Here is a 24,135-nt window from a genome sequence, read left to right as displayed (position 1 = left end):
TAGCCTTTAATCATTGGATACGACATCGACGCTCATGAAATCTTTGGCGCACGTCACGCTGCTGCCAAACTCTTTGGCTGCAAGTTCTACGATCGCGTCCATTATTTTATTGGCCTCCTCTGTTTCATCCCCAGGGTACCGTGCAGAAAAATGATTTAGAACCAGTTTTCGTGCCCGTACGCGTTTGGCGAAAGCGCCAGCCATCTGAGGCGTCGAGTGTCCTCTTGACTTTGCTCGTTCTTCGACGGATGCATATGTATCTATTTCCTTCGTGTTTGGATCAATCCCAGGTAGATGCGCATTAGTTGCTTCGTGAATAAGCAAATCCGCATCCTCGGCAAGGGGTATGATGGGAGACGGATCGTAAGTATCACCCAAGATGACAACTTTTCTTCCTTTTCTTCGTGGTGGTCCGTGTAAGATTGTACCGTCTCCAAGCTGGACACTTTCGCCTTGCTGGAGCTGACGCATCACAGAAATGGGCGTGTTGGTGCGTTTGATGTCAGGAATGTATTTCTTTGGATCGATCTTCCCGGGTATTGGAGCCTCTGTCACCACAAAGCCAACACAAGAAACAGAATGCTTAATGGGCGCTGCAGATACTGAGATCGTACTGTCCGTAAAGATATTTCTCCAGCAGCCATCAACTTGGGGAATGTCTTGGCCGTGAGGGGATTCTGCGTTCCCGAGTGGAAAGACTTCCTCCTCTTGTGGATCTGACGGGAAACGCAGCTCATGTACGACGTAGCGCTTTCCAAGGAGGCTGTGCGTATACTTGAGACCGCTACGTACATAGCCGCGAGTCCCAGCGGGTCCGTAAATTTCCAAGGGCTGATACACCAGTTAGAAGGATCGCCAGAGACTGAGTGAAAAGACGAACCGGGATAGTCGTGTCTGCTTGGGCTCTGGCGTCCTCAGCTCCGTCCGCGGCGCCTCCTGCGCCGTTTAAGCAGCTTGCAAGCAATGGAATCAATCCAAAAATGTGATCGCCTAAGTGGTTAGGGGGGTGAGCTGAATACTTACGATCGCGTCCTTGGATATTTTACCATGCGTGTGTGTGACGAATATCTTCTCGATCTTGCCCATTTTTACATTGCTCTTTTGTATCTGGTGCTGAGTGGCTTCGCCACAGTCGAATAACCACACATCCCCACCAACCCGGAGGGCAAGGGCTGAGTGATTTCTGGTGGAAGAAGGTTGAGCGGAGGCCGTTCCAAGAAAGGTTGCACTTAGGGAGCCGATGGGAGACTGTCGAGATGCACTTGAGGAGGACATGGTTCTGCGCCGACCAAAGACGTTTGCAATCTGAATGAGTCGACGGTAGCAAGTCATATACAAATGCGGTGATAAAAAGTGTCGGTAGCTGGAATCGAACCAGCGGCTCTTCGGAGTTTTGACAGCTACGTTCTTCCACAACGAAGTGATTTAACCCCTAATCGATACCGACCTTTCAACATCATCCTCTTATGTCAATCAATCGTGGAAGCCAGATTCCCTAATTGATTGCTATACTACTCAACTAATATTCTGCGATGTAGGTCTGGGAATAGATGGCATAAACGACCGCCTATCCTTGAATGAGTTTTATGGAACTGTATAGAGGCGGCTGCAACATACCTATTAAGTACTAAGCCTTTGAGTGCACGAATCTCTCTTCTAAGGTCCTCTTCCGCAGGGCTCAAATTCCCGCTATTGTGGAGACCCATACCTGGTGGTGGACGATACGGAAGATATACTTGAGTGCTGAGGTATCCTGTCAAGTCAGAAACAGACTCGAGGGTGTGCTGGAACGCGCTCGTTCGCAACTTGACGCCTCCGGGTAGGGAGGATGCCAATCCGTCAAGAGACTTGAGGAGAGGGGACGGGTCTGTGGGTTTCGGGGGCGTGTACGTCCACCGAATCGTTGCTTCGACACCCTCATTCTCCTGCGGGGAAACTGAGCGTGACGATTGAACAGGAATTCTGCTAAATAGCGGGCAAGTGGAGAGAGTTTCCCAAAGTTCCCGCTGCTTCGACATAAGGCAAGGAACAGAATGGTTGGTGGGATCCGTACCTCGAACCCTAAACGCTCTTCCGCGAACAACTGAGGAGTCCGTTCCTGTAGATATCGGAAAATTGCCTCTGTCGTCGTTTCGTCAATCCTTCCGTCATTATTTAAGTCTTCAATAGCACAACGTAAAAGAGTCACAGAGGGAATATCTCTGAAACTAGGACTTTTTTCTCCCATTGTCGCCAAGACTTCGGTAACTGAGTGACATGCAGCAAAGCTTGCCGGTTCCCGGTATAGTGAAAGCCGAGGGAGGACGGACAAGGACTCGGACTGGGTTTCCTTGAGACCAGCGAGGGATGTTGTCAGATTTCTAAGTAGCGAAAGATGATGTGCCTTGAGAGATTGCCGAGCCATGAAGGATTGTGTGATACGGGGTAGTAGGAAGCGCTATAAGGTTTTGCGTATGAGCCAGATGTGAGCGTTATTCTGCCAAAACGGACGGACGTAGTAGATGAAGATGAGCGCAGCGGAGCCTCCCGCTAACCAGGAGAAGAGGCGGCAGATGCCAAGCAAGAGATTAGGCAAATTAGACGGAGGGGGCTGCGGGTATGTTCGAGGAGGAATTACGGGTGCTTGTTGGGGCTGCGGCAGCAGGTTAGTTTGAGCACTTACAGGGTTTACAGACATACAAGTTCGCGCAAAAGAACATCTATCTCGGAGTCCGTCAAGCCCTTCTCAGCAAGAAATCTATGCTTCGAATTGGCATCCTCGTGTTGTATTTGAGGAGAATGAAGGAAAGAACGGGCTCTAGACATCAACTCTTCTCGATTGATTGAAGGTGGAGAGCTCGGCGTCGTCTCGGGAGGTTCTGTCGAGCTTGCTTTGGGAGAGTCTGCGTCTGACATGAGGTTGGTGAAGTCAAAGAGGTAAAGTTCTTGAATAAAGTTCTTGGGTAAAGTCACTTAGAATTCATTACTCATCTTGTTTTCATGGATCCTCAGGAGCAATCCCAAGTAACAAGACGCCTTCTCTCTGTGAAAAACATTATCCTTGTGCTCTCTGGCAAAGGTGGCGTTGGTAAATCATCCGTTACAACACAGCTCGCACTAAGCCTCTACGATTCATCTCCAACCACAAGAGTGGGCATCCTAGATGTCGATCTGACAGGGCCCTCCATACCTCGCATGCTGGGAGTCAATGACCATGGAGTACACCAGAGCACCTCAGGATGGGTCCCTGTCTACGCTGATGGTGCTACCACCAGACTTGCATCTATGAGCGTTGGCTTTCTTCTAAAAAACAAAGGCGACTCTGTTGTGTGGAGAGGGCCCAAAAAGAATGGCATGATCAGGCAATTCCTCAGCGATGTCCGCTGGGGAGACCTCGATTATCTCATTATCGACACACCCCCAGGTGTGTCAATCACTTTCTTTCTACGTTCCCTCCAATTGATGGATTTCTAGGTACTTCTGATGAACATTTGTCCCTCATGGAACATCTAGCTGGACTACATTCACGGTTATCTGCAGTAGTCGTGACAACACCGCAAGCAGTTGCCCTCATGGACGCAATCAAATGTGTTTCCTTTACCCGTGCAGTCAATCTCCCTGTGCTTGGCCTTATTGAAAACATGAGCGGATACGTATGCCCTTGCTGTGGCGAAATTAGCAACGTCTTTTCGGTTGGAGGGGGGGAAGAAATGGCTCGTAAAGAGAATCTTCGATTCCTTGGAAGCCTGCCCGTCGATACAGAGCTTGTTGGTCTGTTAGATGCTGAGAGTGACGTCCCCGACGTATTGAGTGACAATCAGGAGTCATTCCCCCTCTTGAGACGGTACAATGCGACCCCATCCGCAAAGATATTCAAGGGGATCGTAAAAAACATATTGGACGCACTCGCAAACGTGACTGGTAAGTTTTTCTTTGCCTTACGCAATCACCACAACTCACTGAACGTTCTAAATATGAAGCGGGACCGTGATGCATGTAAATCGACAGAAAATTTGGCATTCTCCCGCTCAACATATGAATCTGGAGTACTTCACAAATTGAGCGGCAATAGGACGTGTAAATCACTGGTAGACAACTATTTAGTAGGGACTTCCACCTCGGTATCGTATTCACAGGGATCATGATATTGAGTGATGCATATATTGGCAGGATAGTCAGGGGTATTTAGCTCAAAACATATTCGCCAATTTGCTAGCTGCCTCACGTGGATCTAATCGTGGTCTTGTGGGTTGCACTCGCACAGAACTTGCCATCTGGTGTGGCTTGATCTGAGCCAAAGGATCAGTGTCCTGATGAAGAGTTGGGTGGCTGTTAAGGCCTCTCGGCGCCGAATCATGCAATGGGGAAGGCACAGACTGCCCGTTGTAGGCATCGCTTCGAAGGGGATCGAGCTGCGGCCTCGAAGGTGAACCTGAAAGGCCTGCAGTTGACGATGACGCAGGGGAAGAGGATGCAAGAGTCGAAAACGTGGGCTTGATGAACATTGACTTTGTACCATCAACAAACCGACCCCCCAGTGGTGGCTCAACCACAGCTGACGTGGAGGATGAAAATTGGCTAGATGTTGGGGTCGATGGGCCAGCACCTGGGGATTGAGGTGGGAGACCCCTGAAGTGTGATAGGTGGGGAGTGAATGGCTGATCAGAAGACGCTGGTAATGGCTGATTTTTCTGATACGCGACCTGCGGCGGAGGGAGGTGGGGCGTAAAGCCCTGCGATGACGGTGCAGCGGTATGCGGTGGTGTCCGAAGATGAGGTTGATGTCGATGAAATCCGTTTACCAAGGGTGCAGATGGGGCAGGTTGAGAAGCAGGATGGTCCGAAAAATCTTCGAGAGGTGGAACGATGGAGGGCTTGGGCACCGCGTCTACAGCAACAACGTTTTTCTTTGCGGCATTGCTAATATCTCCTCTAAGGGATTCCAACTCGCGAAGCAACTGCCTCTCGTACATGATCGATGACCGAGTATGTTCGATCAACGCCGTCGTAATATCGTCGTTAGCGTATCGATTATGTATTTGAAGCGCTTGATGCAGATTCTGAGAGATTCCCTCCGCGCGTTTAGCGAGGACCTGTTCATACTTGTTTGCCTGCCAGAATGATACTTGAGGGGGAAAAACGGGCAGAAAATGTAAACGAACAGACCTCTTCCATGTCTTCCAGCGCTTCGTCTACCCGGTCAGGTCGGATATTAGAACTGGCCTTCAAGCGCTCAATTTGTCTTCTCTTAGAGATAGTTGTCTTTACAGCCGCCTGATACTCTTCGAGAACACCCGTGCGCATTTGCAACGTTTCCTTGGCAGAACGGGCATTCATTCCCTGGTAACCGAGAGAGTCACCAAGGATGACGCATTCACTTATGGATTGGGCGTGATCCAAATCTGCAAGACTATGCCATGTCCGGCCAATTTTACGCAAAGCGTTCCCGAGCGGAGGGTGAGCCTCAGTCGTAGCAACATTGATGAGTTTATTTCCCATTTCGGCGTGGGCAGTAGCCAATGCTGTAGAGTCATTAATGAGGCATTATAACGAGAAGAGTCAAAAGGCGGTCTTACTTTTCCGTGTTAGCGCTAGCTTGTCAACAGCTTTGGCTGTTTCGAAGAACTGACCCTCTAACTTTGTCAGCTCAAACCGCGCCCGTTGAAGTTCTTCATCTTCATCAGGAACTCCGCGGCGCATGAGACCAAAGCTTGATATGGTTTTTTTTCGGGTACGAGGGGTAGGTTGATAGCCGAAATCACTCTCAATGAACGAGCGAAGATCTTCGTCTTGAATGAGGATAGAATCTTCGGATACTCTGGTGATCCATCGTTGCAGCATAATCTTTACCAGTCTATCATCTTCCTCGTCAGTTGGAGCGGAGGTCTGGGCCAAGGGTAGGGCTGGAATTATGGTCTGTGGATTGCTCTGCACAAGAGTCTCATAGAATTGTTGGAATTCGAGATACGAGCGCGACACGTTCCGGTACGTAGTTCCAGTGAAGTTGGATAAATTGGTCTATCAGTATTTTAATGGGATATCGACAACATGAGACACTAAATATGAGATACCTGAGCATCTAGCTTGACTAGAATGTCCCTCCGGTTCCTGTCCAACCCAGTAATCCTCACGCGAAGATAGGGTCCTGGCTTCTCGTACCCCACCCCATTAGATCCGACAAGCTCTCGCGGAGATATAAGACCTGCTTCTGGTTGACCATATATCTGCGGTTCCTTTCCGTAGAGACCAGGGGAAGGACCCACGTCAGGAGTTTTGGGACGTGGGGATACTGCCCGTCGGAGATTGGGAATTGGAGAACCAGGAGGATGGGGAGTAGAGGGCCAAGGAAGGGTATCAGCGACGTCCTGGCCACCAAAGGCAGCAGCAGTGGAACTGAGAGGATCAAACATAAGTAACAGTCACTTTTTCGGTTCAAGAGATGGCACCAGTGATACCGAGGTTTATGTAATGCCATCACCTACTAAAGTATCAAAAGGAATGAATGATAAGTAATATGATATACGACTGGTGTATGATACTAAAGAGTGTCCGAGGATATAGATAAAACAAGTTCGTAAAAGTTCGTGCAAGGAACTGAGGAGGAAACGAGTTTCGTCACAGAGGGCAGTTGGGAATTTTCAAGTCTTTGAGGGTTCGGCTGGACAACATATAAGTACACATATGCTTTTCATGAAATTCCACTCACTCCTTGTTGAACAAACCCCACCAGCCTTCGACACCTCCGAACTTGATATCCTTTAATTGATCCTCGTTAGTCATAAGATTTGAAGAGCAGCGCATTAAATCATACCTTCCACTCCTCATCAAAACCCTGATGTAAAAGAGTGAGTTGAAACATATCTCGCTATACACAGAAACATACCTCAAAGAAGAAGTAACCAATGTTAGCTTTGTTTGCCTGGCACACAAATGTATCAAGGAAGGTCTTATCTCTCATATCAGTATTAATAAACTAGAACGACAGGAAGCCGACATTACCTGCAAGTTCTTAATGGAAGCAGTTGCGGCGCCGTTACTTGCATTTCCTGCGTCTGAAGATTTCTAAAAACACAGATGAGCATATTAGTAACACCCAGTAGAATGTAGGGATTAACATACCGTAGGCCACCCGGTTTCGGCAATGTACATTTTGGGCTGTTACAACAAAGTTAGCGTTGAATGTAGCCACAAAGAAGTGGTTTCCAACCTTGTTGGGCAAAAGTGATGCAGGTTGGACATTTGTCTCATCGAAAAACGTCATCACCCAGGCCGCAGCTGCCTCTGCGGTAGTATTCGCGAACCAGGCGTGCACGTTCGACATCTGTCCAAGGATGAGTCACCTCAACGAACAAGAAAAGTGCAGCGTACCCCATAATCAACCGCAGATAAGACTTGATTATTGAAGTAGCTTCCCGCGTCCGAATTACCAATGGCAACGGTTTTGGAAAGTTTCATCGAACTCAACCCACTCTTGGTATCGTTGATGTCCGCAATAAGGATGGCGGCCCCTAAGATCAGTAAGTTACTGATGGTTGGTGGCGGGAGACAGGAATTTAAGAACCTTCATTGCCCACGGAGCTGTTGGGGTCTTGCGATCCATGGTCCGTGAGATAGCTGGGAAATAAATTGAATGAATCCATAATAAACAAGGGTATTGCCTACTTAAGCATGAATTCATTGCCAACCGTAATCCCTGCGACGTGGTCTGTCCCGTATGTCGCGATTGCATCATGTATCGCGTCCCGTTGCCTTTGGTATCCAGGCGTGTCCGAAGGTACGACGTAGTTGCCAACAAATACTTCCATGTCAACTTTTGTTTGCTTTATAGCTTCTAGCTAAAACAGGGAGGGGTTGTCACACAATGCAATCATCGAAGGGGTCATTAGGTGGAAACTCACCACTTGCGCAGTTTGGTTGCAGTCAGCGCCGTAAAGACGGATGCGTGTTGTGAGTTGAGAGAGAAGCTATTCAAAAGGGTGTGTCAGTTTCCGCGGATGCATACAAACGCATGATGGGAGGTACTTGAATATCTTTAATGACGCCCGCTAAAAATGCGTCAATAAAGCTTGTGGAAGGTATAAGCATAAAAAACTACCTAGTGTATTGGTGCACCCAAACTCCACAAGAGCGCCTTCTGGAGTGTACGCCATGCCATAGAACGATTTATGAAGGTTTGGATCCTTGGTAAAATTGCTCGGATCGTTGCCTTTAGTAGTTGAGGTGCCGCCAGAGGTACTGCTACCGCCAGAAGTACTATTGCCGCCAGCGCTTGAGGACGATTTCGTACCCCCAGCGTTGTTGCTGCTGTTGTTCTTGGTTACGACTACCCCAACAACCACACCTATAGCGATCAACACGATTAGGCCGACAACAGCCCCAATTACCTATAGCAAGCTTTGAATAGTCCGGGAAATGAACAAGGACGAGAAGAAACGCACAATCAATTTGGATCGCTTTGACCTGGCTCTTTGCTTCTCCAAAGCGTTGGACATACCCAACGACTGATAATGAGTGTCGGACATTATACAGGGAGGGTAAGAAAACGGGAATATAAAGAAAACACACAGGCAAAGAGAAGATTAATGGGGGGGGTTGAGGTTGTTAGGTACCTTAATAAGGGTAGCACGGCGATCCAACAACAGCGTCTTGGCCGCAATGCAGTGTGCACAAGACATGGAAGGCTTGGCAAAGCTTTTCGCTTGGCGTTGCAACTTGCCGTCAAATTGGCACCATCACAGTGGTATAGCCTTGGTACCGGTATGGCCACTAAGAGGACATCATAAGTATCGTTGGTGACTGGAAAGTTTTTTTGATACCATGGGGGCTCAGCCTTCACTTCCAACCAAGGTCTTGGTGTATAAATTCCTAGTAACGATAACCGCCCAAGCTTCAGAAGACACCTCGGGAAGCACAGGCACGTTCCTGTGTTTGAAGATCTGGTGACGTTAACGTTGCACTATGCCACTATATCGTGTTGTAAATGATCATAAATGAGAAGCATAAATCTCTGAAAATCCATACACGGCTGCGCGAGAAGAGCTCTGCGAGAAGCAATCGACGGTTTTTGTCGCTCGCTAAGAGTCTGGGCCTTTAGAAAATAAACAACCCATACTTAAACGCCGACATAAAGCGGCAAGCCAAAAATAACGCCCCTGACCTCTAAACAACATACATTTGAAAACAATAATTCCTCCAGAGACCCACTGTATTATACTTCGCATAAAGCGAAGGCGGCCACCCTACTAACCGCTCTAGATCTCCTAACATTTAAATTGTATTTATAGTTTAATAAAGAGGTGTTTCGGGACTCTCCATCCAAAGCGGCAACATATGGCCCATCCGTAAAACCTTTGTCCGCAAATATTTATCGAGGTCTTCGCCATATACAGCGCCGCCGCCTATCAGCGTGGCCCCAGATACTATTGACATCTCCTTCTGCTTGCGTGGGGCATAAAGAAGTGGGTCACCTGGCAAACTTTTAGCGTCTGCTTTTGGCTTTCGATTCTGCCAACTTCGAGGGATCATGGGCACTCGCTCGACGACTCGAATGTTTTCCCTCAGAAGGGCTTCCACTTTGTCTGGATTATTCGTCAAAACGCGCACTCCCTCTACACCAGCGTGGTCGGACCCGAGTCCAAGATCCCGTAATATAGCGCCCGCAAGTTCGTAACCTCGCTCGTCAGCTTTATGACCAAGCATAAGATTGGCGGTAACGGTATCATGACCCATATCTTGCAAATTGTAGGCACGTATTTTGGAAAGAAGGCCAATTCCTCGGCCTTCCTGGCGGAGATAAATAATGGCGCCACGGCCAGGGATAATGGTGGGCATGCGAGATGATGTGGCAGGAAGAGTGATAGGTTGCGAAATCTGCCTAATAGCTTCGTCTAGTTGTTCACCACAATCGCAACGCATACTCCCCACAGTTTCTCCGGTAAAGCATTCGGAATGAATGCGGATAAGAGGAGAAGGGACACCGGTCATTACAGAGATGGATGCGGAATGATGACATGTCGGATTAGAGGGGCGTTGTAATGTTGGTGACAGACGCCCGACGTACGCGCCCCGAATGATGCGTTCAGCTTCTGTCTCCGTTTCACTCCAAACAGCGTCCAAAGAACGCGATCGAATCGGGGGCGCGGCAAGTGCGTCGTCGGACGTCTGTGCGGGGTCAATGACAATAGCGAGATGTTCCTTAGCATCGCGGTTGTTATGGTATAGATGGAGGAAAGCAGGCCCATGTGGTGTGGGGATACGCGTGCGCGCCATGCACTTGACCTGCACAAGCGTTGCACCCGGCTTAGGAGGAGACTCGGGGTTTGATAATGCCTTTGACCAGATCCTCCCTTCGGAGTTGATCGGACTAGCCAAAGATGGTCTGCGTTTCTTGAGAACGGGTGGGAGATTCTCCGCCGGCTTCAACGGATCCAGTTCACGAGGACAGTCATTCTCCTTCCCCTCCTCACTGACAGAAGGTTGCAGCCGTTGTCGACGAGGAGCTTGCCTACTAACATACGCAAAATGCCTGCGCTCCGGACGACTAGATGAATCACCAGTCCACTTTGACCAGTCCCATGAACCCTCCGCTTTTGGAAGCATTACGCCCGGGAAAAAATCATGGTGGTAGTGATTGCGAGTGACATGCGGCCCAGAAGCTGCAGCTGCAGCGATGAGAAGAGGATCCAATGCAGCATCCCGACGCGCAAAAGACTTAGCGGCCGCCTGTGGAGTAGGACCGGTAAGAATGTCGAGGAGGGCAGCGTCTGCGTCGGGATCTATGGATTGGTGGTGTCGCATGAGGAGGAATACTTGAATGTGAGCGAAGTAAAGGGTGGTTATAATAGTACCATAACCTGTATTATATATCATTATGATCTGACAAATGTCAATGAGAAAAAGTCGCTTAATCCACGTGCCGGAGCACCGATTCACGTGACTTCATATCTATCACAGGGGTGCGTCGACCTGTGCATCGTCAATTTCAAATCTACTTTGGTTTTTCTCCAAATACCCCCTTGTCTTGTCGCTGGCGAAAAAATGGGATTATAGCAGTATACCAAAGTATACCAATCTGTATCTTTCTCAAAAGATGCGTTTCTCGCTTCTTCATCTCCTCTGTCTTCTCCCAAGGTGCGTTGCTCAGTCAACTTAGCCGCTCACAGTGTTCACACACCCACAGGTTGCTAGCGGAACCCACTTCATCTACCGGGGCTGCTACTCGATCTGTTCCTCACATTCCTCACTCTTCCTCCTCTCGCCGCCCACACTCGTCGTTTAGTACATCTTTTCGCACACCCATTCACACGCGCCCAACCTCGGCCGTTCATTCATTCAGACCAACTCAACCACCAATACCCATCCACACGGAAGATCCCCTTCACGCTGTGCACCCTCACCGTTCTTCCCCAGCATCTATTGCCATCATCTTTGAAGTTCTTGGTGGAATCATTGCGTTCGGTGTCATCGTATCACTCACTCGATGTTTCTACATATACAAGAGAACGCCGAAGCGGGATCGAATAGCTGAGGTTCTTAACAGGCATCATCTTCAACGAGAATTGGCAGAACTGGGGCGTAATCCAGTTATTATCCGCCACCCGTCGCTTCGTGAACCTGCACCACCTTATTGTCCCCGTCCTCCTTCCTACGACGCAGCTCTCACAGCCCCGGTGTCTCCTCCACAACAAGCAGAATACGAGGAACTGGGTACCAGTAGCCCCCCTCACTCACCTCATTTGCTCAGGAGGAGTTTGGAGAGCACACCACCAGCCCACGCAGGGCCTTTGGTGTCCTTTTCAGAATTTAAGAAATAACTAGACATAAGTTAAACTGTGTTTCTCGATCCAGTCCTTCACATATGTTGCATTGAACATTCTTGCAGTCGTCCTACAACTCTACTACTGGTGAATGGTAAGTATTGCACAACATGTAGACAGCATGAAAGAAACCCACAGTCAGGCAATGCAGTTTGCGCCTTGCGCATTCCCAGCATCAAAGAGGTTCAGCGAGTCCCGAGGAAAGAACAGCACAGGCAGGAGGAATCACATTCTCGAAAAGGAAATTCGTGGGACATTGCAGAACGGATGCGCGTAGGATGATAGTGGGATTGTGAGATGTGCGAATTAGGAGGCACTTAAAGTATCGTTGTTGATGTTAATTGGTGCCCGTCAGCTACAATTGTGCAATGTCACGAAGATCGGAACTGCAGGGTGTCGAAGAGGAGGTCCTCGTGCGCTTATGCAATCATTATTTGAGGAAGTGTCCGTCGAATCAATGAAGGAGGGAAGGCGACAGATGCCTGGGCGAAAATCAAGCAAGGTCTTCTTTATGTAATTTGTAATCTAGAATGGAAATAAAAGGAAGGGATCAACCCAAGGTCGTCCCAAAGCATTGCCTTTGTCGCGAAGAGAAGTCGCAAAGCTAAGCCCTTTCGGACACCTTGAGAAGAAGAACTGGTCAAAGAGCAGGATTATTATGTAGGTGAGCTCGACTAGTCGAGGTCGCTTGCGTAATCCGGTCACAACTTATGTAAATATCCGCGTCATGATAAGGATTTAGCGCCGCCGTTCACTGGTTGCAGACCATCCTCTTCAAGGTAATCTTGTTATTCTCCCTGTCTATATTCAAGCTAATGCCTGTTATTAGGGCTTAATCGAAGCTTACTTCCGCAGATTAGTCCCTTCCTTGGCCCTCGAAACTCGCTCAGATTGTACATAATGCAAACCATCCTCCACAAGATCTGCAAAGCGGTGTCCAAGAACAGTCTGAAGGGCAGCGATGGACCTCACAGCGAGTCTCCTGGCGTAACGTCAACGCACATTCCTCCTCCTGGCGTAACGGAAACAGTCATCCCTCCAAATTTTCTCAAATTCAGGACAATCACTATGCTACTCGCCCAGATTCCACGCACCAGGCCACTCGAGAGTAACGATTACTTGAAGGATGTAATAATGGACGAGAACGAGCGCCGAGTACTCAAGATATCCGACGCCTTTGCTCATATAGCGGGCGGTACAAACGACGTCATTGCAGTGACAACCAATCATACCGTGCCTGGCACGGACTTGCAGGTCCTGGTCACCACTCCATCTCCTCCTGTCAGCTTACCTAGCACGCAGTCACCTAGTCGATGGACCTTCCTGTGGACGAGGAATGATCAAAAGAAAGAACTCCCCTTTGCAACGCTTTCGCCCGACGGGAATCCAACAGGGCCGCGTGATCTCAAAAACAAACGACCTACTGAATATCTATCTGCGCTTCACGAAACATGGTGAATGCAGTGAAATATCTCATCGCGATGCACGCTCACATACTATAAAACAGGATTGAGCCATCATTAGCAGACCATCTTTGGTTATTGTCCAAGGTGCTTGAAGAGAGACCTGAGGATCTAACCAGAAAGCTCTCAAAATACATAGCTGCGCAATCCCGCAAAAATATTGCACGTCGGTTCAGAAACAAAGCCTTGTCGCAGCCGTATTACGAAGGGTTGAAGGGAGTGGGCGTAATTCCGCCCTTGTCTCTGGACAGGAAGCACGAACCTCTTCAGAAAAAGGAGTTTGAAAACGATCGACTTTTCCTGCTGGAGTTCCTGGATCCTCATTGCAAAGCCAAAAAGGGGATCAGCACCCCGATTGACCAGATACTCAAGAAGGTTGAAGAAAGTCGGACGTCATTCACCATTAATCTCTACACCGACGACACACGTGACGAGTTTCACAAACTATTACTTTTTCTCCTCAAAGAGTTCGAGGACAGTTTAGATCAACTAGTTCCCGACCCCGACAGTGATCTCAACGCAGAGGTGTTCAGGCAGTCAGTGGAAAAACTCGATTACTACGCCTATGGACTTCTGAGGCTAGCCAGAGGCGGTGCTTTAAGAATGCATTTGGAACACATTAAAGACCTGCTTATTGAGCCCTCTTGTGCGTGGGCCGACAAGCGGGCAAAAGATTTGGCTGAGCAGGCACCCACGCACGACGAGCGGGCAGAAGATTTGGCTGAGCGGGCAAAAGATTCGGCTGAGCGGGCAAAAGATTTGGCTGAGCGGGCAGAAGATTTGGCTCAGCAGGCAGAGGAGTTTTCTGGGGTAACAGGACCCCAGCAAAAGTCTTACATTGCCTGGTTGCAGCTCATACTCGGTCATTTTGATGCGGTTGAAATTCTCAGTGACTTTGTCAAGTCGGGTTATTTCGCCCAGTACAAGTCCATCTCCATCCAGATCCTAAATCCTGTACCAACAAGCGCAGCCAACCTCGATTGGAAAACCCTCTTCTCCAACGAGAGTAATTTTGCGACCCCAGCCATGAACGATTTCCTCAAGTTAGGTGTCAAGGCCGTCAAAGATAGAAACCAGAAGGCGGGGAAAGTTAAGCCAGGCGTCGACGATGAAAAAATAATGGCTCTGAGAAAAAAGCTGGAAGACCACCGTAGTGCTTACCAGTTTTTCGTAGCTTTGGGCCGTAATCAGGACTTCACGGGCGCCATCCATTGCGAAGCTTATCTTGCCAGTGTCATTAACGCCGAAAAATCGCTGGTGAGTTATTTTTCTTGCCATTTCTATCTGGTCCTCATTTGCTTTTCTTGTGATAGCAGCATTTTGGACCGGTGATTGGAGTATCGAAACGTTGCTGCCCGATATGTAACCAATATCTCAGCATCTTACGACAAGGCTCTGATAGCCCACCATTTTTGGTACGAGGCAACCACGGTAGAATCTCAGCGTGCACCCTACCACCATCGACTCCCGACCATGTTGTGGACCTGATGAATCGCATTTACGGCGGATATTTATTGACCGATATGAACACCTTCATGAACAAGGTCAACGGTATACAAGGTCACGCCTTGGAGTGTTCTAGATCCACAGGCTCGGGGATACTTGCACGTGACAGCGATGATGGGCACAGTGTCGAGCGTTCGGCCCCTCCGGTCCCCGATTTTCTACTATAGATCCACAGACACGGGGACACTTTCACTCGACAGCGATGAAGGCCATGGTGGGGGATCTATGATCCAGGGGGGGACTACGCGCTCAGGCCATGCCCGCAAAGACTGATTCATCGGTACACACGTCTCTGTTTCTCTCGGTTTGACTCCTGCACAGACATTGTTGTTCTTTCAGACCTTCTCGATAGCTGCTCTCTATGAATCATCACTCGTATACTGTATATTACGTATCCGCAGAATGCGGGGGCTCGCTTCGCCATCCGAGTTGTGTACATCACAGTTTACAAGGATTCAACCTATTCCATAGTTACATAGTGCACAATACCAGCATTTACGTGGATATTCGTCGACGCGATGTTCAAGCGATGTTGCATCATGTGTTCACCACCCAGTTTCTGTACTCTAAGATAATCGTAGAAAGTCAGGACAAAACCCCCAATTTTTGCTCATATTATTGTAAACGCTATCAGTCCCTACCTAGATCTAGAATTTTGAGGGTAGGGAGTAAATCCTTGCTGAGATACAAGCCATCCAACCTATTTACTGATGCACAATTACGTTCACCAGTTTGTACGGGCCTTTCACCCTTAGTCAATGATTGCTCGCTGCGCTCGCAACTAATGCAATCTCAATGACGGGAGGTGTCATTATCGTTCACTTGTTGTTCCTATCCATTGACTCTGAGACGTCTACCGTATTGACGGCGATCTTCCGACAGTAAGAGTGGACGAGGTCGAAATTGGTCGAAAATGGAGGTAGCTATTTATAGATAATTAAGGTTGGTGCAGTCAACATGGTTCTCCATCGTCTTAATCTACAGTTTTTGCGCGTCTCGGCTTTGCCGAACGGGCTATCCCCCGTACAGGCCTCATTATTTCTTCCCACAAGTACCTTTTCTTAGACTCTGCACCTCTCGGCCTTGCCGAACGCGTGCGAAGTGGCTATCCTCACCTTCCGCCACACTTGCCATTCTGTTTTGTGCCGGCTTGACCTTCTCAGAACGCTGCCTCTCTTGCGTCTCGGCTTTGCCGAACGTGAACTCTCAATATCTCAACGCACACTATCTTTCAAGATTCACCTCACACCGTCGTTACGCGATGCAAGGATATATTAAGTCACGCCGACTTATGCCGCTCCGATTGGCTTCTCCCATTGGTTAAATCAGCCTCGCAGATGGTGGAACTTCGACTCGCAAAACGCGTATTTGATCCCAGAATGTGCGGAGAACTTCCGGGCAACTCTTTCCTGTATCACAATCATCGACACCTTCCCCTCCAGTGGTCAAGTCAGGATGAACAGTATGATACTGTTGTGGCAATCGTCTGCGACGTCCTACGGGTTTGGCTTCAATTTCCTGATGACAACACAAGGTACCAAGCATGGTTCGTTCGATCTATAGTGGATTGTTGGGGCGATGGCGCTCTGTATCTTCACGCCACTTGGAATGTCTTTCGTGTTGTCACTCGGGGTTCCTTGGTGAAAACAACGCGACGGGTTTTACGGCCTAATCATATGGACCCTTTCGTTGACCTTCTTCTCGATCATCCTTTGTCCCTCAAACAACCTGTGACTTTGGAGTCGAGAACATTGCAATGTATTGCTTCAACCTTGGATGCTGTCAGCAAAAGCGTCTTGCACCCCCAAGATACAAACGTCACCTTGCCACGTCAGTTGGCAGACACCGCCTCTAATCACGTTCAACAATATATCTGGTTTATGGGACAAGCCTGCGATATCTTGTTGAATAAAGTTGACTCCAACTCTGCGGTACTTCCCCTTCAGGGAACATGCTCCCTCGAGGTTAAATGTACTTCAAGAGAATGGTCCCTTCTCTCCCCATCTGGTGCAAACACGCGCCGGAATCTTTAGCTCAGCTGTCTTTCGAGGAATAACATTCGGCAGTGACTTTTCCCGAGCTGGCCCTGTCACCTTCAACTCCTTCAACGATTGGAAGAGCGCTACACAAGGCTTGTTGGCAGAAAGTTTCTGTTGTCAGTCTGCTTATGGTCAGTGCAATCCTGGTAGACTCCCCGGCTTAGCAGAATCATATTGGGCAACCGCAATGGAGGGGGAGTGGGAGGCGCTGTTCCAATCTACCGCTCAAGTGTCTTTCTTGATTGGGTATGACTTCTTTCTATCAAATCGTTTTCCCACAACTAGGTGCCCTTGGTGCCTACTTGCTTGCTGCAGATTACGCATATGCAGGCGCTTTCACGTGGCCCTCTTCCAATGACATCTCAGCTGTCATTCGATCCATCAACAAAGGTGCCGCTTCGGGTCTTCAGCGAATGGGTTTTGTTACTCGCACCAGGACAAAGAAACCTGGAATGGACGGTATTCGAAAGGGCGTCGACTGCGCGCGGGAATGGATCTCCGTAGAGCTAATACTCCGTGAAGGAGATCCTGCAATTGTGAACGATATAGTAGTGGAGCATTCTCTCTGCAAGCTCATGCATGATGCGGGCAATTAAGGACCATCTCATCGAAGATTGACGTAGCTAGTTATGCACTTAAAATCAACTTGTCTCGAAATTCAAATATATATATTTGAAACTATGTCTTGATGATCCTTTGACGATACTATGCCCTATCAGAAACATCTCTCCTTCATACGAGTCCTGGAGTTTACATAAGGATAAGGAATCGTTCTTATACACCCGTTTTTTTGTCACACTTAAAATTTGTAGATGCTTGGTTGATCTTGTCGATACCGCACAAGTTGAAGTGGGCCTGGCGCGCCCAAAGCTCTAGAAACGAAACTCGGGTCTTACTCAGGGCTCTGGATTGCGAATTTAGTAGCGTGTGCATACAACTGAAGTTGAAAGTTGGTTGAAAGGGTGCGCCATGATGTAGGCGATCAACTTTTTCTAATGATTTTTCTAATGACTTATCCCCTAGTGCCACCTCACGTTCTTTACTATCGTCTCGTGCATCCCTATTGCCCTCGGGTACCCGCAGGAATTAATTAAAACCTGAAGCCTAGAATAAATCTAGATACTACTGGATCTCGTGGATACCGGACATTTGTCAGGTTGAGAAATTGTGACCACTGTTTTTCACCATTTCAAAACAAGCTTAAGAGTTGTCGGAGCATAGTTGGCGACAGAATAACCCATTCAACAAATTCAAACTCACCAAAAAACGCAACAAAAAATGAATGGAGTATGATTCCATACAAGCATAAAGTGTCCGTGAAGCAGCGTGACGCGTGGTACAACGTACTCGATTGCGAGAACTCCAACTCGATGTGCTTGTTGACGCCTGATAATTTCCTGCAGTAGCGGCGAGGTTAGATTGGGTGTTCTGATAAAAGTTATCAGGATAAGACCTCGTGTAAAGCGAGAGACGTACTGTTGAAGGGCCTTCTGTATGTTTCAACCGATCGTCTGGGTGATTGACGAGCAAGCCTGGTTGAACGAAAGTAGGATAGTACGGCTAGCGCAATCAATGTCAGATTGCGTGGAAAGCGTACGATAAACGCGACACTGCTGACATACCTGTTGCTGGGGGAGATAAGGGTCAGAAATCATAGATGTCTGTTCCACAAGTTGGTCGAAGTCAGGTTGGGTCATCTGCGGGTATGTGTAGTTGTAGGATCCGGTATGTGATACCGATGATGCATCGCAGTTTGGGTTGAGGTGAATTATGTGAAGCGTCAATGGTGGTACGGAAGATGGGACCGAGGTCCTAGTCACCGTGAAATATATGTAATTTCGTTGAACAAGGCAGTCATTACGGATGGGCGGGCCCCTGTAGTTTGCCGATCCAGACAAGACACATGTTCCTGGCATAGCGTGGTCAGTCACATTGTAAGTGTTAATGGGATGACTAAGTTCGGAGCATACCTAAAGCCGCGCGAGAACCCTGGAGTTCTCGTTCACCGGCACCTGAAAGTCAAAACCTGTTCGGCTGAAGCAGGTTCCTTCAATGTCAACCTCACGAAGACTGGTGAGCACAAAATACTGAAGTAAGTGCTCCTGTTTTTTGGGCTCACTGTTAGGAGCGTTGCGTTCCCCAAAAAGTGGTGGATAAACCGCAAAGTTCACAGAAAGGATGGTAAACAGAGATGACGGAAGTAAGAGGTGGCCCTGGGAAAGGTATGTAGGACGACTAGCCTCTCCTCCGCTATCCACAAGCATCTACATTGCATTGAGATATTGCACCTTTTGTCGTCCTCTCCGACTCCAAATTCATGTGTCTCTCAGCCGCTCGTAGAGGAGCTTGAAAATGAACGGGTTGGAAGAGTTGGGAAGGTGCGTGACAAACGACGAGTCTAACAAATTCGCATCCTTCTCCACAAACTGCTCGACGTCATACGGCGCCTGCCCCACACAGTGGGTGATCCCAAACAACGTCCTGTCCATCGCTGACCCAGACGCAGACGCAACATATGAATTATGTACCCCAAACCGCGAGTTGAGCTCTTGCAGAAGATCATCATCGCGCTGTTCCCCGCCTTGCCAGACTTGTACGACGAACAAGCCTTGTTCAAGACATCCAACAGTCCCAGGCTTCCTCTGCACCCGTTCACTCAACTGCGCACCCCTGATCAGCTCAACGCACGCCCCGTTATCCATGGTGGCAATAACCGGCAACGTCATGCCGTCATTCACCATCTGCCTGTTCGGTCCAACGGTATCCTCAAAGTACCACTGGACGTACAAATGGAGCAGCTCATCGGTAAAGTTGATGCAAAACTCGTCAAACCCGTTTTGTCCCTACGCAGATATGAGGGGCGTGGCTCCCGTGAGAGAGATGCATGTCGTCCCTGCCGGACCGCGGGTTTGGTACCCCGCCTGGTCGAGGAGGATGATTTGTGTAGAGGGGAGGGGGTCCTTTGAGCTAGGTGCTAGTCTGTGATTGAACGTTTCGACTATGTATTAGAAGAGGTCGGCATAGAGGTCTCAGACGAGGTGGTCTTCTCGCTGTGCTAAGCTCTGCTGAGCGTTGAGGATGACGGTGTAGAGCTCCTTGCGTACGTAACTTGGTGTTGGAGACGTAGGCGGACACATCGGATGCATCGCCATCTGCAAACTGGAGATTCCCAAGTTGGAGAATGACTACGAGGAGGCTAAAAATAGAGGTCATGTGTTTGAAGCACATGGCAGCGCGTAGGTCGCTCATGCCGATGGCATCGTTGCTGAAAGGACTGGAGGGAAGGCGCTAAGTGCCTGAAGATGCTAGGAGGGCGTAATCCAATGGGTCTTCCAAGATAAAGTGGTCCCGCTCAGCCACAGTAGCCCCAGCGAGTAACTGGTGAAATAGGTGGTACGAGCACTCTTCGAAAGTTAGGTAATTCAAGCAGGTGTTGTCCAAGCCATACGTCAACGCTTTTGCGGAGCTTATTCTGCCACGCTCGTTGAAGTAGAGTTCGAGGTAACGACCGTGGCGTCATACATCCCACCCATTCCGGATGGATAATTTTCATGCTACATCGTTGAACGGCGACGATAGCACGGCAAATCTTTATCAGATGGTATATACCTACCATCCACGCTTTTGGCATCCATGTGAGCCCGCCTATTAGGGCTGTGTACTTGACCTCCGTAGACTCTTGCGAGGTTGTGCATGACAACAGCAGGAAGTAGACAAATTGTATTACTATATCCAGAGTGGAACATTGCAACATTATTTTCATTTAGACGATCTCTACCGAAACTGAATATTTGAATAACCACCCATGGCCACTTTCTGACGTCGACTTATAGAGGGAAATGTGTGACGCGCCATTTACGTCTGTTTACTTTGCTTATTTCTTCGACGTCTATTTTTGTCTCCAACATGAGCATTTCAACTGTGGCACAAGGGAAACGCAAAGCAACGTATGTCGTTTTGCCTATCATCTCGGGTGTCATTCATCTTTGTCTTTGTAGAAGTAATGCCGAGACTAAAGACCGAGCCCTTGCCACGCGGAATCGAGTGATCGAGGTTCTGGCTGGAACCGCTAATGGCTGTCTCTCCGAACTTGGATATTTCCCCGGAATGCCCCAAAGGATGGCAGAGATGGAGCAACAGAATCGTCAATGGCAAACAGAAAACGTGAAACTTTTTGAAGACAATCGACGTCTTGTGGAAGTTATCCGCTCACAGAACGAACGACTAGATTGGTCAAGGCTACCGGACGCAAACAGGATCGCTAAGATCATTGAGCTTCAGGAAGAAAACCGGTTCCTAAAGTCGCAAAGGGACGAACTACTCAAGTTGGCTGCGATGCCAGGGGGCGCGCAAACACGTCAACCAAGTTACGAACAGCTCTACGCGGAATACTGTAAACTCGCAGAAGCGCATCGTGGCGTATTGAGTGAGGTAAATCGCCTCAAGCAAAAAAATAGCGCTCAGTCTCAGCAGAACGCTGGTGCGGGTCAACTGTCACTGTCCAAGCCCAACTCTCGTACTCAAACTCCACGTATCCCCTCAAATACGCCATCCATGCATCAAACACACTCGCAAATGCAGCCGCCTTCTCACAATATCCTGACTTCAACTTCTGCTCAAGGCACAAATGTTAAAGCTTACCAGCAACACCCCATGCAGTTGACGCAAACCCAACGCGCGTTCTACCAGCAGAAACCTCAAAAAACTCCCGGATCTTCCATCTCACCAGCCTCGCAAGTTTCTGGAAAAGAAACAGGTGCGTGAAGTTTGCCACTGGTTGGGCCATTGCTCAACCTTACTTCCCACAGCTCCAGCTCAAGCCCAAGTAATCTCTGCTACCCCATGTATTTCTTTTTCACCAACTAACTCCCCATGTTTAAGCAAAATCTGATCTCTGCAACGCTTTCAACGATGGTGAACGTCGTTTTAAGTTTGCCCTTACATGTTCCTGATAGAAGCCTCTAGCCTCATAGTCAAAATCAATACCTGGTTAACTTCCAGGAAGCAATGCCAGCTGTCTCCCCACGGAGTAGTGAAATGGAAATAGCTGGGGCGAGCAACCGTCTTGCACAGCCAAAATCTTGGCCTCCAGAAAACTCAAGAACTGTGTATTCGCCGATCGATGTGTATGGCATACCTTCGATGGAACTCCAGCCTTCTCTGCAAACATCGATAGTGGGTGGGGCTATCGTCATACTATATCCACAGTCATAATTAACAGAATGTCAAGGACCAACGCTTTCCGAGCAGCTCCCCACCCCAACCTCTGGCGCTGTTGGATACACGGAAACACCAACGATATCTACGGTAGCCCTGCAGGATACTATTTTGCAACATCAAGGACCTGATCTGCGCCATGTTTCTACGACACAGTCGCCGATAAACGTCCTACAACCAAGCGAGAGCACCGCGCCGACGGATTTACATTCGGGGAGCGAGGGGGTATCTCCAGTGGGCTTGAAACGCTCGGTAGATGAGGTATCACACGATGTCCTTGACCACATCGAAGGTTTCCTGAAGAAGCCACGGTTGGAGATTATAGAAGATGAAACTGGCAATGACCTGGTATCAACGACGATGGAAGAAGCCGTGGAGAGTGACGATGATGAAATCATAGAAGTTGGCCCAGATGGGCTTCGTGTGGTGTCGGATTGCCTCGAATCTTTGCTGATTCAAAATGGGGAGAACGATGCCGTTCGAACCTGCCGTCTCTGCGAGTTAGTTTTTCCCCATTCCTCTCCGAGTTTTGTAGATCTGACGACTGTTTTCAGTGCGCGATTCCGCATGGGTTATGTCACTGTGGCTCGAGAACCGTTTGTCAATGCCACGGAGGACGAGCTAGTACTCCATTTTACTTCAGAACATGCTGAAGCGTGGCATGCCTTGCGCACCGAAGTATGACGAGAGATGATATGTTTTCGTGAGCCTTCGCTACACTTTCTGTGATGTATCTTTGCGTCATTGCGGCGTCGATATGTTCGTCTATTTTAGGTCTCGTTACTTTCCATTCTGTTTTGATCGAGCCTAATATATTATTGACAAACCGCTGGTTTTAAGAACCTGTTTTAGTACCCCATTCTGGAGGCCGTCAGCCTCCGTCCAAGATCTTTCCTAGGAGGTTTTTGTCTTGGTCGACGCCCCCTTGTATTTTTCTGATGAGGGATACAATTTCGGGAGAGCCTGTGGAAGATCTTCCTGGCGCCTTACTTCTCGATGGCCTTCTACAAGCCTTCCTACTTGGGACCCTCGTTTCGCAAGTCGTTAAGTATTGGTCGGATTATCGTGACGATTCATGGCGGAAGCGTGCCTTCGTCGCAGTCGTCATTGTCCTATCGATGTATTCCTGCCCTTCCGCCCTTTGACGCCTTGTGTTGACTTCAGTCCTCCTTCAAGCTTGCAGACTGCACTCGAAGACTATAAAGTATGGAGAACCACCGTCTCGGATAAGCGATGGGTATGTTCGCTCATTTCTTTGACTATTCAAGTTGATTACTTGGCCTAGTCGACAAGCCCCATCGAATGGTCCGACCTGTTTCTCAATGGTTGCATCTGTTCGTTGTGTGAAGGATTCTACATTCGTCGTTGCTGGAAGGTCAGATGACCGTCGCACAGACCTTGCTCGTAGTAACGCACGCGCAGTTGACAAACAAAAATCCTTGGGTCATCTTTCCGCTGTCCACGCTGTCGGCATTGACAATGGCTGCAAATATCTACCTCGTGAGTCACTCAAATATGGTCTAGTAGTTTGTCGTCAACTATTCCTCATAGGCTGTGGCGACGGGGATCGCCTTTCGTTCCCTGGAAGCTACGGACAATGTATGTGACTTGAAGTCATCATGGCAAGCAATGAAGCAATGTTTTACAGATTCTTGCAGCAAGTCATTTCCTTCTTCCATCGGTGGGTTAGTCTATCTTCGGGTCACCACTGATTCGCTTAATACCCTTCTAAGACGATTGTCACCTTTTCCATTTGGATATTTGGATCTCTAGGTGAGCTGAGCCCTAGCTGTCTCTATACAAAACATCGACACAACTTAAGCCCTGGACATCATTGTCACCTCAATATGTATTGTCTTTTCCTGGCTGCAGCAGTAAACTCCACTTATTTTCCCTCCGCCGACAGTGATATCATCACTTTGGCGCTCTCGGACTGGTATTCGTGAAACTGACAAGATAGTTCTTCACGTCATCCTTCTGACCTGGGAATCAGCCGCATTACCTTCCATTTGCATGTTCATCGCGGCTTGCCTCTATCATGGAGCTCCAGTAAGACTTTACATCTATCCCCCAATAACACACATCTTATGTTTAACACGAAAACAGAGGGTTCAC

General features: G+C 48.6%; 13 protein-coding genes across 13 annotated transcripts; 7 read left to right on the top strand and 6 right to left on the bottom strand.

Moving 5' to 3' along the window:
* Positions 1-6: 6 nt before the first annotated feature.
* On the bottom strand, positions 7-1,332 carry LACBIDRAFT_311671 (uncharacterized protein; the record flags this gene model as incomplete). The annotated part of the gene is made up of 3 exons (XM_001876584.1): positions 7-831; positions 881-990; positions 1,047-1,332. The coding sequence occupies 3 exons, from the start codon at positions 1,330-1,332 to the stop codon at positions 7-9; spliced, it is 1,221 nt and encodes a 406-aa protein (XP_001876619.1).
* Positions 1,333-1,515: 183 nt separating this feature from the next.
* On the bottom strand, positions 1,516-2,895 carry LACBIDRAFT_311670 (uncharacterized protein; the record flags this gene model as incomplete). The annotated part of the gene is made up of 5 exons (XM_001876583.1): positions 1,516-1,567; positions 1,618-2,006; positions 2,054-2,437; positions 2,495-2,632; positions 2,680-2,895. 5 exons carry the CDS (start codon positions 2,893-2,895, stop codon positions 1,516-1,518), a joined length of 1,179 nt encoding a protein of 392 aa, XP_001876618.1.
* An 84-nt stretch (positions 2,896-2,979) lies between these two features.
* On the top strand, positions 2,980-3,970 carry LACBIDRAFT_311669 (uncharacterized protein; the record flags this gene model as incomplete). Its single annotated transcript, XM_001877035.1, has 3 exons — positions 2,980-3,403; positions 3,454-3,900; positions 3,960-3,970. The coding sequence occupies 3 exons, from the start codon at positions 2,980-2,982 to the stop codon at positions 3,968-3,970; spliced, it is 882 nt and encodes a 293-aa protein (XP_001877070.1).
* A 199-nt stretch (positions 3,971-4,169) lies between these two features.
* Positions 4,170-6,389, bottom strand: LACBIDRAFT_311668 (uncharacterized protein; the record flags this gene model as incomplete). Its single annotated transcript, XM_001876582.1, has 4 exons — positions 4,170-5,090; positions 5,146-5,501; positions 5,556-5,997; positions 6,051-6,389. 4 exons carry the CDS (start codon positions 6,387-6,389, stop codon positions 4,170-4,172), a joined length of 2,058 nt encoding a protein of 685 aa, XP_001876617.1.
* Positions 6,390-6,426: 37 nt separating this feature from the next.
* Positions 6,427-8,501, bottom strand: LACBIDRAFT_382749 (glycoside hydrolase family 17 protein; the record flags this gene model as incomplete). The annotated part of the gene is made up of 14 exons (XM_001876581.1): positions 6,427-6,637; positions 6,686-6,735; positions 6,791-6,811; positions 6,863-6,925; positions 6,979-7,041; positions 7,099-7,134; positions 7,187-7,300; positions 7,348-7,487; positions 7,541-7,593; positions 7,642-7,814; positions 7,878-7,943; positions 8,002-8,024; positions 8,075-8,363; positions 8,418-8,501. The coding sequence occupies 14 exons, from the start codon at positions 8,499-8,501 to the stop codon at positions 6,595-6,597; spliced, it is 1,218 nt and encodes a 405-aa protein (XP_001876616.1). The 3' UTR covers positions 6,427-6,594.
* Positions 8,502-9,297: 796 nt separating this feature from the next.
* On the bottom strand, positions 9,298-10,284 carry LACBIDRAFT_152612 (uncharacterized protein; the record flags this gene model as incomplete). The annotated part of the gene is made up of 2 exons (XM_001876580.1): positions 9,298-9,353; positions 9,456-10,284. Coding segments are annotated over 2 exons (885 nt in total), but the record flags the coding sequence as incomplete, so codon positions are not given.
* A 784-nt stretch (positions 10,285-11,068) lies between these two features.
* Positions 11,069-12,072, top strand: LACBIDRAFT_323547 (uncharacterized protein; the record flags this gene model as incomplete). The annotated part of the gene is made up of 4 exons (XM_001877034.1): positions 11,069-11,109; positions 11,159-11,765; positions 11,861-11,889; positions 11,916-12,072. The coding sequence occupies 4 exons, from the start codon at positions 11,069-11,071 to the stop codon at positions 12,070-12,072; spliced, it is 834 nt and encodes a 277-aa protein (XP_001877069.1).
* A 623-nt stretch (positions 12,073-12,695) lies between these two features.
* LACBIDRAFT_323546 (uncharacterized protein) lies at positions 12,696-14,931 on the top strand (the record flags this gene model as incomplete). Its single annotated transcript, XM_001877033.1, has 3 exons — positions 12,696-13,249; positions 13,303-14,515; positions 14,575-14,931. 3 exons carry the CDS (start codon positions 12,696-12,698, stop codon positions 14,929-14,931), a joined length of 2,124 nt encoding a protein of 707 aa, XP_001877068.1.
* A 1,212-nt stretch (positions 14,932-16,143) lies between these two features.
* Positions 16,144-17,399, top strand: LACBIDRAFT_323545 (uncharacterized protein; the record flags this gene model as incomplete). Its single annotated transcript, XM_001877032.1, has 3 exons — positions 16,144-16,735; positions 16,803-16,934; positions 17,089-17,399. The coding sequence occupies 3 exons, from the start codon at positions 16,144-16,146 to the stop codon at positions 17,397-17,399; spliced, it is 1,035 nt and encodes a 344-aa protein (XP_001877067.1).
* Positions 17,400-20,357: 2,958 nt separating this feature from the next.
* Positions 20,358-20,559, bottom strand: LACBIDRAFT_311665 (uncharacterized protein; the record flags this gene model as incomplete). The annotated part of the gene is made up of 1 exon (XM_001876579.1): positions 20,358-20,559. The coding sequence occupies exon 1, from the start codon at positions 20,547-20,549 to the stop codon at positions 20,358-20,360; it is 192 nt and encodes a 63-aa protein (XP_001876614.1). The 5' UTR covers positions 20,550-20,559.
* Positions 20,560-20,709: 150 nt separating this feature from the next.
* On the top strand, positions 20,710-21,694 carry LACBIDRAFT_311664 (uncharacterized protein; the record flags this gene model as incomplete). Its single annotated transcript, XM_001877031.1, has 3 exons — positions 20,710-20,750; positions 20,802-21,559; positions 21,612-21,694. The coding sequence occupies 3 exons, from the start codon at positions 20,710-20,712 to the stop codon at positions 21,692-21,694; spliced, it is 882 nt and encodes a 293-aa protein (XP_001877066.1).
* Positions 21,695-22,380: 686 nt separating this feature from the next.
* LACBIDRAFT_311663 (uncharacterized protein) lies at positions 22,381-22,704 on the top strand (the record flags this gene model as incomplete). The annotated part of the gene is made up of 2 exons (XM_001877030.1): positions 22,381-22,520; positions 22,575-22,704. The coding sequence occupies 2 exons, from the start codon at positions 22,381-22,383 to the stop codon at positions 22,702-22,704; spliced, it is 270 nt and encodes an 89-aa protein (XP_001877065.1).
* A 549-nt stretch (positions 22,705-23,253) lies between these two features.
* Positions 23,254-23,627, top strand: LACBIDRAFT_311662 (uncharacterized protein; the record flags this gene model as incomplete). The annotated part of the gene is made up of 3 exons (XM_001877029.1): positions 23,254-23,257; positions 23,314-23,520; positions 23,572-23,627. 3 exons carry the CDS (start codon positions 23,254-23,256, stop codon positions 23,625-23,627), a joined length of 267 nt encoding a protein of 88 aa, XP_001877064.1.
* Between the last annotated feature and the right edge of the window lie 508 nt (positions 23,628-24,135).

Source organism: Laccaria bicolor, genomic scaffold (genome assembly GCF_000143565.1).
Source record: "Laccaria bicolor S238N-H82 LACBIscaffold_4 genomic scaffold, whole genome shotgun sequence".
Lineage (NCBI taxonomy): Eukaryota > Fungi > Basidiomycota > Agaricomycetes > Agaricales > Hydnangiaceae > Laccaria > Laccaria bicolor.
The sequence above is the reverse complement of the archived record's forward strand: the minus strand, read 5'-3'. Positions and strand labels throughout refer to the sequence as shown.